The following is a 10,725-nucleotide window of genomic DNA, read 5'->3' as shown; positions in this document are numbered from 1 at the left end:
CAGGGGATGGGAAGGAGAGGAGGCGCTTCTTAGGAGCGAAGGCCGCAGACCGCGGAGGCTGATCCATGAGCTTTCTGGGGCAGGGCTCTCCAACCTTGGCAACTTTAAGACTTGTGGACTTCAACTCCCAGACAGCTTTGCTGGCTGAGGAATTCTGGGAGTTGAAGTCCACAAGTCTTAAAGTTGCCAAGGTTGGAGAGCCCTGTTCTGGTGGGCAGCGAAGCTGAAGTCATTGCAGAGCGAAAGGCAGGAGCTGCTCGCGGGGACTTTCGCGAATGGAGGGGCTCTTGTTCCCCACACTACCTATTCCTCCAAAAGGCATCTTGAGGAGAACGGCCTTTGCTCCAACTCCAAGACTGACTGACCTTTTGCGAAGAGATCGAGACCCACCCGGCGTGCCAGGCATATAAAGTGCCCGAAGACACTGGGAATCGAGCTGACATATTTAGGATAAACTGCTGCGGTTGCATCTGCACGCTTATTTGTGTTAACGTTTCGAAAGAGAACTGAATAAGTAAATGGAGACTTAAAAGGCTTTTGAAAGTTTGGAATAAGCGATGAAGGCACCAGGCTAGAAACCAAGAAGCTGTGCGCTCCTTTCACCATGGAAGCCGGCTGGGTGACTTTGTTTGCCCAGTCGCTCCAATCACCTCAACTCACCTCACCGATATTATGAGATGTAGAGAAAATAGGAGGAAGGTATTTAGGATGTTTGCCGCCTTGAGGTTATTTATTTAAAAACCAAAGGCAGGATATAAATAACTAAATCGCAACCAAATTTCTGTTGCTAAACAAGGCAGTTATGTGAGTTGTGCCCCATTTTACAACCTTTTTGCCGCAATTGTTAAGCAAAACACTGCAGTTGTTCAGTGAACCATCTGGCTGCTAAGCAAATCTGGCTTCCCCCATTGACTTTGCTTGCCAGAAGCCAGCTGGAAAGGTTACAAATGGTGATCACATAACCCTGTGGGACAGTGTAACTGTCAATTGCCAAGCGCCTGAATTTTGATTATGTGACCATGGGAATGCCGCAATGGTCATAAATCTGAAAATCAGTCATAAGTCATTTTTTTCACTGCTGTTGTAACTTTAAACAGTGACTTAAATGGTTAAGTCGAAGACAACCTGTGCACAAGGCATAATCCTGTGTAACTACTAATATTATGGTCCAAGCTTCTCTAGGCCATAACTCCCAAGAGAATTTCTTCCCACACAGTAAGCAATTTGATAATAGATTTCTATGTTCTAGCATTCTTCTACGCCACATAACATATAGCTACATCGTACTAAGGGCAGTATATTGGATATATATGATTTTGGATAGCACAAATGTAATTGTAATTGTGGGGGGCAATTCCCAAGATCTTTCACAATTATTTTTGAGATTAACCTGATAATCAGATTATCAGTGATAATCTACTGTGATGTGAAAAGCCAACTAAATGTATAAAAATCCATTACTAATTGGCCATTGCCAAATGAGATCAGCATGTGTGATTATAATTTGTCCCAAGATGCATCATTTCATACTTGCTACTATATACCATTTTAATATCCATTCACTTTCCATGAACATGTTTCATCTGTTTTCTTACCCTTCTAAAATTACTGCATGTGATCAGCAAATGTTTTTCAGCATTCGTCTCAATTTATCCCTAGTTAAAATATATTCATCCTAATGCAGATCTTTGAGAGCAAGTTCAGTATGGTGGTTAAGGCATTGGGCTAGATATCTGAAGTTCATGAATTCTAATTCTGCTTTTGGCACAAAAATTACCTGAGTAACCTTGGGCCAGTCACTCATTCTTAGCCCTAGGAAGAAGAGGAAAAACACTTCAAAAAATCTTGCCAATAATACTGCAGGGATTAATCCATGTGTTCACCATCAGCCACAATTGACTCGAAGACCTTTGACACATCCTACTGTTTGTCATATGCAATCATTCCTACTCTACTTTCTGTTCTTTAACCAGTTTTCAGTTTATAAAATAATTCCCATGACCCTTAAGTTTGCTTAAGTATCTTTGGTTCGAGACTTCTTTTTGAAAATGGAAAATATATTTGTGGACAACTGTCAAAACACTCTAAAGGATTACTGAGATAATAGCATTTTGCATGCTCCTATTGATTGCTTTTCAGCAGGATATGACACTGCATGGTATTAACTTTATCTTTAATAATGATTTCCATCTTTAGTTGTTTTGTTGCGATAACAATTACCTTCTAAAACAGCAGTGGATGATTATGGACTACATGAACCCTGAAACCGTCATGATTTCACTCTTCCCTTTTGAGTAAATTTTATTTTGTTTATTTTTCAAAATAAAAGGTATATTAAGCCTATGTTAGAGAACAATGGCACAATGAAGTATCATGTCTTTTCAAGTGTTTTTATGTTAGTTCTGAATTCATTTCACAGATACCAAAGTTTGGAAAATGTGTTTTATTTTTCTCTTTGAAAATTTAACATAAAATGCATCAGGAGCAGTGGCAGACATATAGACATATCTCACTGGAGTTAGATTCAGACAAGATAAGTGCTTAAAGTATTATGATACCAGTATATTAAGAGTTTGTTCAGTCCCCCAAAACAAGACAGTTGGTTCTGTGTAAAAGTGCAAACTAGGTATCTAGTTTTTGTGGGAAAACCTATATTGGAGGTCATCTGATTTATCAAATGATCTTCCTATTACTCAGTCCAATTGGCATCTCAAAAGATCAGTAGATTTTCAGTGAGAAGTTCAAAACTACTATTGAGTTATAGTACACCTTTTTTTTTTTAACATTAAGAAGATAACCTCCTGAATCAAATGAAAGACCCTTGTTTAATTAAAGACCGTTTTCCTCAGTGACCAATCAATCCCTCTGGAAAATCCTTACATAAACTATGACCACAGTATCTTTCCCATTTTGTTCAGCCAGCAAACAGTATTTATAAAGGAATTACATTTCTGATCCTGAAAATTCTGACAAGTGAGATGTCATGGAGAGATTATCAGTCGTTTAAAGCCATGCAAGTTGGTTGCTGCTACTACTGTACATTTTGGGTACAACTACTGCCAGGAAAGCATTTGAGGACACCTTATCAAGCCTGTTGCTTCCATTCCTGGATTCTCCAGATGTGTCAATGCCCACATCTTGGAATATGTCACATAAGTATTTCGTGCAAACCAGAGATTCTCCTTTCTTTTGAATATACATGAAGCTGAAGAGGGTGGGGGGATGAGACATTGGCAGCTTTCATACTTGCTTTCTCTATAATCTTCTTTCACGTTCTATACAAGACAAAATGAGAACCTTCTTCCCTATAGGCATCAGGAAAGGGACAAAATATAGGTATGTGGTGGGTAGCAGAAATAGCAATTGGTGGCCTAATAAAGATACAAAAGGCACTTTAAATTTGGAACTTGACAATCCTGCGCCTTGTCCTTACTGAATCTTTCTTGTAAAATGGAGTGGCCAGAACTACTAGCCAAAATACTCCAAAATAATATTGGGACATGCCAACTCTTGCCCATCCTACCTGTCGAATCAATACACCAGTGCCAATACCATTTTGGAATGCCCATTCAGAAGCAGGTTTTATTTAGTTCATGATATTAATGCTAAATAAATGGGTGTAGAATCCTACCCTTATTTAATAAAACTCATAAATGTACAGTATTTCCAATGAAAATAATGTTAACATTTCCCAGATGAAAGCAGCTTAGAAAGGACATGATCCTATTGTGCAAGGAATTGCATCTTTCTCTATTTTTCCTTCTGGTGAATCATTCTTCACCTTTCTCCCTGGAAAAATCTCCTTGTATCAACCCGAACTTGGTGATGCAGTGGTTAGAATGCAGTATTGCAAGCTAACTCTGCCCACAGCCTCAAGGCTGACTGAGCCTTCCATCCTTCTGAGGTTGGTAAAATGAGGATTCAGATTGTTGGGGGCAATATGCTGACATTATAAACCACTCAAGAGAGTGCTGTAAAGCACACTGGGATGGTATATAAGTCTAAGTGCTATTGCTATCCTGTTTTCTCACTTAGACTTTAATAACCAACTGAAGTAGATCTTACGAACAGCAAGCTCGTATACATGATCAAAATCCACTCTCCTATAGATAAGGTGGACTGTAGCGAATATACCACTGAAAACACTATAGTGGGGCAAAACATCCACTGTCCTTGGCACTTCATTTGAAGGAGCGTCTTATAAGAACTTCCAAGAGGAACAAAAAACCCTGCTTACTTGCAAGAGATCCTTTCTATCTACTGAATGAGGTACTTTTCTCAAATGGAAGTGCCAATTCTCTATCTGATTACCTCTTGTAGGTAACTAAAACTGAAGTAGCACTCTAGTCTGACAAAAACATAAATCCTCTCCCATTTTTGAGCACCGCGGTGCCTCTCCCCTCTCCTGCATCAACCTACTTCTAGTAAAGCTACAATTGTGGCAGACACTCAGATGATAAGTCTTTCAAGGATATGACTCAAATTCCAAAAGTCATAGTTATATTATTGTAACCATCATTACAGCTTTCTTCAATATATGTATTTTGCTGGAAATAAGGGGAACCGTAATTAACACTTCTGGAGGACATCAGATTGGAAAAGGCAACAGCAGCTCTTAAAAAGTGACAGTGGAATAAGTCTGTTACCCTCCCATTCATGGCTGTGGTTCTCTCAAATGCAACTGGTTGGTGCGAGAGATTGCATAGAAGAAGGGAACAAGGATTTGTTTATCTGAGAAGAGGCAACATGTCCAGATATGAGAGATGTAGGAAAATAGGTTTTCAAAGACACTCAACCCTAACAGCTTTCAGGATTCTGTATCCACCCCAGAACAACATGAAAGATATATTCCTGAAATCCATGTTGCTCTTGCTTACTTGGTTTTGCCAACTATGTTGGGTGTGACAGAATGCAGGACTCCGCAGCCTTCTCTAGTAGGATTCTAGATGGGTACCAGGTTACCTATTTTGAATGGGAAGATGAAGTGAAACATTTATTGAGACACTGGTAAAGGGGAATTTTGTGGACTGAATAGCTCTATAGCCTCCATCCTGCCTTTTCCAACTTTCCAACATAAAGGAAAAAATGAATACCCAACTGCAATGTAATTCAGTTGGTCATAAATAAAAGAGGAGAGCAATACAAAGCAGAGTTGAAAGAAATCCTGAATGCATGGCTTCAAGGACCTTAATTATGGCAACAATGAAGCTAGTATAGCTAGTGCAAATATCTCAAAATGAGTAGAAATATGTACACACCATATTAGGGGATCTCAGCAAAGTGCTTCGATGGTTACCACAAAATAGTAGCCCTTGTAATGTATTCCAACATTCTCTGCTCCCTCAGAGTAGAAGGAAAGGAATGGGGATAAAATGGGAGAGGCTTCAGTTCAGCCATAGAGGCCCAGGTAGAGACAGCAATCTAGTCTTATAAGTTAAAAACAGTCAATGTGCAAAATATACAGTTTCCATAATACAGAGACAAGTAAAGTGGATCTGGGCTAAAATGCAAATACCAGGGGCTTCAACACCCCTATAGTTTCTAGGAGGAATGGAAGAGGGAAGAGTCAAAAGGAATTCATCATTGCAAATAGAAATGCTAAATGAAGAGTGGAATCTATTGGCCAAAGTCCTCAAAAATTCATATATTCCTGTTTCTCAATATCTGCAGAAGAAATTGGTGGACTCCAGGGAATAATCACAGATATTCTAGTGTCATCAATGAATTGAAATCTGGCAACACGTCCAGAGCAATCATTGCTTAGCTCCTTTTCCGCTAGATTATGACATGGCTATTAATATGTCATGGTTCTCATGTTCAGTTGTTGGGGACAAGATGCAAATTCAGGAGCAGCAGGTGGCTCAGAAACATGTCTGTTTGATGAGACCATCTCTGCAAATTCCAGAATGTGGGCAAGAAAAAAAAACTACCTCCAAGAGGTCACTTTCCCTCCCACCCCCAACCAAAGCCTTTGCAGGATAAACTTGGTTGTTAGTAAGTTGGCTCTTGTTCATGGAGAAGTTTGTACTTTTGACCAAGGTGGCCTGGATCCAATCATTCCAAACACCCTCTTAGCTCTCCATTTCACAGCAATTACAGTAGGATATCCCCACCTTTGCTGCCCTTCCAACACCTTTCTTGTGAGCTAGGTCCCCTGCCCTTTGGCGACACATGGTCCTCCTTCATCTAGATGTTACTCCCAGAGCCTGCTTCATGTTCTCATACACGACATAGCTGATGCTGACAGCAGGAATAACCTTCATGAAATTGGGGGCGATGCCACGGTAGAGACCCAGGACCCCTTCCCGGGAAAGGATATTTCTAAAGAGACCCAGCATGGTTAGCTGTGGCGCACCTTCAATTGATGCTGCAGTGAGACAGTGAAAAAGAGAGGAAAGATTAGTAGAATGCCTGGCACAACATACCTGATAAACCAGGTGAAGTTCAGAGAGTCTTGTTTGAATAGGATCACCAGGTCCTACATGGCTCAGACTCAAACCCATGGGACAGAGCCTGAAAGTGTGCAGAGACAGAGAAGGACTGACAGATCAAGACTTGAAGTATTGCATGCCAGAATTAGAACAGGACCTAAAGATAATCTCACAGAATTGGGACAGAACCTAGTAACTATGTCTAGATTCTCAGAGTCAATCCTCATTGTTTATATAACAAATGATAAAACCTGAAACAACAAAGAAAACAACCTGCCTTCTATTTGTTCTAGCCCCTCATGTTGAAAACTGATTCCTCCTTTTTCCTGGAGTAACAGACAACCATGAACATACATGTCAGATTTGGAGACCTTTCCTATCCCATTTTCTTTCTCAGTTTCTTTCCCACTAATCTCCCCTATGTCCACTCCTCTGATACTAAGACTTCATTATCTTCCCTGTTATGGTTATCCCACATATAATGGCTGTCAACCTGCTCCGTTGAGGATGCTCCTTCCTTACCTTGTGCCTGCATCCGGGTTCGCACCAGGGCTAGGGGATAGCTGGCAATTTGGCCACAGGTACTGGAGACGGTGCCACAGGCCAAGAGGACCAAAACTCCTGGGTCAGCGGTGTTCTTGCTGTACTTCTGTAACCAGGTGTTCTTTAGTGTCTTTGGTGAGAAATGTGAGAAAGAGGGTAAGGTGATCTGGGCATCAAAAGCCAAGCACAAATAAATTGAAGAAAAGGGAGGGAAGCCAGTGATAGGAACCCCCTTTTACCCGTGAATAAGCGCTCTATTAAGGATGAGTAACTAATCCTCAAAAAGTGTTCTAAAGAAAGAGCATGTCAGCCTAGCTTCTTCCTTGGATAGCTTCCTTATTCTTTGAACCTACACACAGCCACTGACCTCATAAACAGCCAGGTCGATACCAGCATAGGGGATAATGCCCAACATATTTGGTAGGTAGCCCTTGTAAAAGGCAGGGATTCCTTCCTTCTGTAGGATCTGCCTGGCACAGTCTGCCACTCCTGAGTACTGGCCTGTCTTGCCGAGGGCCAATCGTGTCTTCATGACCTAGTGGGAAGAAAAATTAATGAATCAGGTGTTAAACAAGAAAACAGTCTCGGTACCTGCATCTGTTTCTTCCAATTTTACATCTTCCTCCACCTAATTTCAAGTGTCTTCTGCAAGTGATTATTCAAAAATGTAGCATATGTTTTCTTTTTCCTGGTGGCTTGTAGGATGTCAATTAAAAAAATAGATTGGCCCAGACCAGCTTGGTTATGATCCATCTCATGTTACTCTTGGTGAATGGGGTTCCCTACCTCTGCAAAAAAGGAATGGTTTTTCCAAGATAAACAGTTGTCTATGCAATTATCTCTACCTAAACTGGCAGTGTTTTTCTATTGTTTTATTTTGCCCCCCAGATCATGTTCTTAAGAATTCCTAATTAGGAAAAAAAAACCATTAAGCAATCTATTCTATCTGAAATTGGTGACACAAATTCTTTACTAGGCTAACATCTGAAATTGATAATGAATTGGATGAATATAGGGTTTAGAAATTAGGGATGCCCTTTCAGATCATTCCTGGAATTGTTTGAGGAGTATACATTTTGATTAAAAGGTCACTTGTTGGTAGAGGGCATGGCTATCAGACACTATAGTACCAAAAAGGGGCAATTTTACCTCCATGGGGTAGATTATTGTCTGTGCTGTAGCCCCAGCCAGTGAGCCAGCAACAAATCTCTCCTGTACCCTTAAAGTTTCCTGTGGCCCACGAATTGCTCGTTTTATCTGCAAAGAAAAGCAATGGATTTAGTCAACTGGAAACTCCTCCACTTTCATCTCAATTAACTGAGTAAGAGCAGCATGCATAAGAAATTACTACATTTTATACCAGGGGAATGGTATGTTGCTGCACTGGGATATCAGTTTCTGTAGGGATTTCAGTAATAAGCAATGAAATCTTCATGATAACTTGGCTAGATCAGTTATTTCATTTTGCTGGATTTTAGGTTGAAGGAGATTATAATGTTGGAACGTATAGAATTTTTGTTATTGATTAGTCTGCTTCTCAATTTTTTTCCCCAGGAGCTCAAGACATAACCCACCAGACTTCCTTCTCCTGTTTTATTCTTAAAAGCAACTGAACTTAACAATGTGTCCCAAAGCATCCAGTGAGCTCCCATACCAGAAAGCAGAGTTGAACCTGAGGACTTCCCATTCCTAGTCAATCATCTAACTACTATTCTTTTTGCAACAGATTCCCAAGGGAGAAAAACAGACAGAAAGCATGGTATTTGGCTCTGAATAAACTTCTAGTCCAGCTATAACTATAGTTGCTAGTGTCCCCTATTTTTGAAAAGCATCCAAATGTGAGCTAAGTCTTTCTTAACCAGGCTTCTCTCTGCTCTTCTTAAAGGAACCATGAATCCAGAAGGACCCCCAGATTAACAGCAAGCTTGTAATCTGGGGGTCCTTCTGGATTCATGGTTCCTTTAAGAAGAGCAGAGAGAAGCCTGGTCATTTGGATGCTTTTCAAAAATAGGGGACACTAGCAACTATCATCCTTTGCCTTGTTGTAAAGGATGGACAAGTACAATTTGTATTATGGAGCTGCCACATTTGCAAGTTATGGCTCGTACGAAATATGTCATCCGAATCCATCCCATCCACTACCATATTGTAACACCTTTACTTTGAGAGCTGCAGCTGTTGCGGCTTGGTTGTGGGTATTAAGCGTGCAGAGCTGCAAACACCTTTCAAGTCCATACCTGCTCATAAGCCATGAACTTGATGGCAGATTCAGGTGCAATCTTGAGAACGTTGACGCCATTGCCCCGCCACAGCGAGCTCATGCCTCCCTCGTAAATCATGCCTTTCAGTCCACCAAGCACATTCATGCTGTTGTTCTTTGATGCATGGACCTGCAGGTAAGATGCAGACATGTTAGTTTCTGCCTCTTCTATGCGGAGCTCTTGTTTATGGCATAAACAAGAATAATCATGTACTATATGGGGAGAAAGCAGTGAAAACACTGTACAGTTGGAGGACTATTAAGGACCTTTTAAGAACTTTAAAAATGGAGGCAATGTGAAAGACATACATGGTGTAACTGTAATAATTCTTATTCACCAAATCTGTTATCTGCAATACTGTTAAAGCTCAAAAAGAGGGAGTGGCTATGCATTCATCTTCCAAATATTTAGAAAGTTGAAGAAGCCTCTGAATTATAGAATATAAAGAGCACATTGGCTTTGTTTGCCGCAGTAATGCTTGCAGATAAGCCTCTTTGCATTCAAGGGTGACAGCATGGAATGACACTTTGGGGGTACTACATGTGTTCATTCACAAGGCCTCTTTAATCATTTGTCTGAAATGGTATAGAGTTTCCTGCCTGAGGAGCAGGGGTTTGGACTAGAAGACCTTCAAGATCCCTTCCAACTCTGTTATTCTGTTAACATTCAAACCTCTTATTTTTGCTCCCACCTATTATTCAGCATGCAATTCAAATGGAGAAGACTACATTTCTTTTCTATTAAAATCTTGCTTTGATTGACAGGTAGGTAGGCAGGCTGCCAAGAGCCCAGTTGTGTCAATGATGAGGGAAGATGGGAAAAGTCATCCAGCACACAAATGTGTATTTTGGACAACTGCTCACTACACCTACGAAGATAATTCCCCCCCCCCCCCCCGCTTTCCCTTTGCATTTCTCTCCCCAAGAATTGCTGCTGCTTTCAGGTACTATTGCAAGGCATAACCCCACTCTCCTTTCTCAATCACAAATGCTTGTTAGCTCTTTGCCTGCATGAAAACTTTCAATCGATCCAACGGTGCAGTTCCAGTCCTAGAGACAGCACCAGCCATAGCTCCAGCTATGAGTTGTTTCCACCACATCCCAGTTTTCTTCTCTTTCTCAGAAAACTCATCAGGAACAGTGAGGCACTCCCCAATGTCAAGGACCTATCAAAACAAGGGAAAAAAAATAAGGGTTCAAGCACTTTATTTTGAAATACTATTGGGAGAAATATGCTAGAATCAAAAGTAATGGGCAAATATTCTAAAGGAACTCATGTTCAGGTTTCACTATACTGAATTCAAACACTATTGATATTTCGGGTTGTTATATTGATCATCAAAATCCAAACAGATAAGTTTGGGCAAATCAAATATTAAAAGCGGGACTGAAGTTGAACCCAGGGTCAAAATATGCTGGGGATCACTATTCTGCATAACTGCTCAAAAAGCAAGTTCTATTCCCACCTTCCTGGTGAAGAAAGCTTACAGA

General features: G+C 40.6%; 1 protein-coding gene across 2 annotated transcripts in view; it reads right to left on the bottom strand.

The window, feature by feature from the left end:
- Positions 1-2,428: 2,428 nt before the first annotated feature.
- The window catches only part of LOC117675607 (mitochondrial adenyl nucleotide antiporter SLC25A23-like), a 34,509-nt gene continuing 26,212 nt past the window's right edge, over positions 2,429-10,725 (bottom strand). Inside the window, exons 5-11 of one of the 2 annotated variants that reach the window (XR_004594250.3) lie at positions 10,242-10,400; positions 9,212-9,364; positions 8,124-8,231; positions 7,342-7,509; positions 6,954-7,104; positions 6,426-6,513; positions 2,429-4,962 (exon numbers count right to left, since the gene is read on the bottom strand). Coding sequence is in view for 1 of the 2 variants with exons in the window: in XM_034434438.3 (XP_034290329.1) it covers positions 6,183-6,367; positions 6,954-7,104; positions 7,342-7,509; positions 8,124-8,231; positions 9,212-9,364; positions 10,242-10,400 (924 nt within the window). In the remaining variant the exon portion in view is untranslated. Of the gene's footprint in view, positions 6,368-6,425; positions 6,514-6,953; positions 7,105-7,341; positions 7,510-8,123; positions 8,232-9,211; positions 9,365-10,241; positions 10,401-10,725 lie in introns of both variants that reach the window. The other variant, XM_034434438.3, reaches the window with a different exon arrangement.

The sequence above is a fragment of the Pantherophis guttatus genome, chromosome 2 (assembly GCF_059756535.1).
Source record: "Pantherophis guttatus breed Tessera chromosome 2, ASM5975653v1, whole genome shotgun sequence".
NCBI classification, from domain to species: domain Eukaryota; kingdom Metazoa; phylum Chordata; class Lepidosauria; order Squamata; family Colubridae; genus Pantherophis; species Pantherophis guttatus.
Note: the sequence above shows the minus strand (reverse complement) of the source record. Positions and strands in the feature narration are given on the sequence as shown.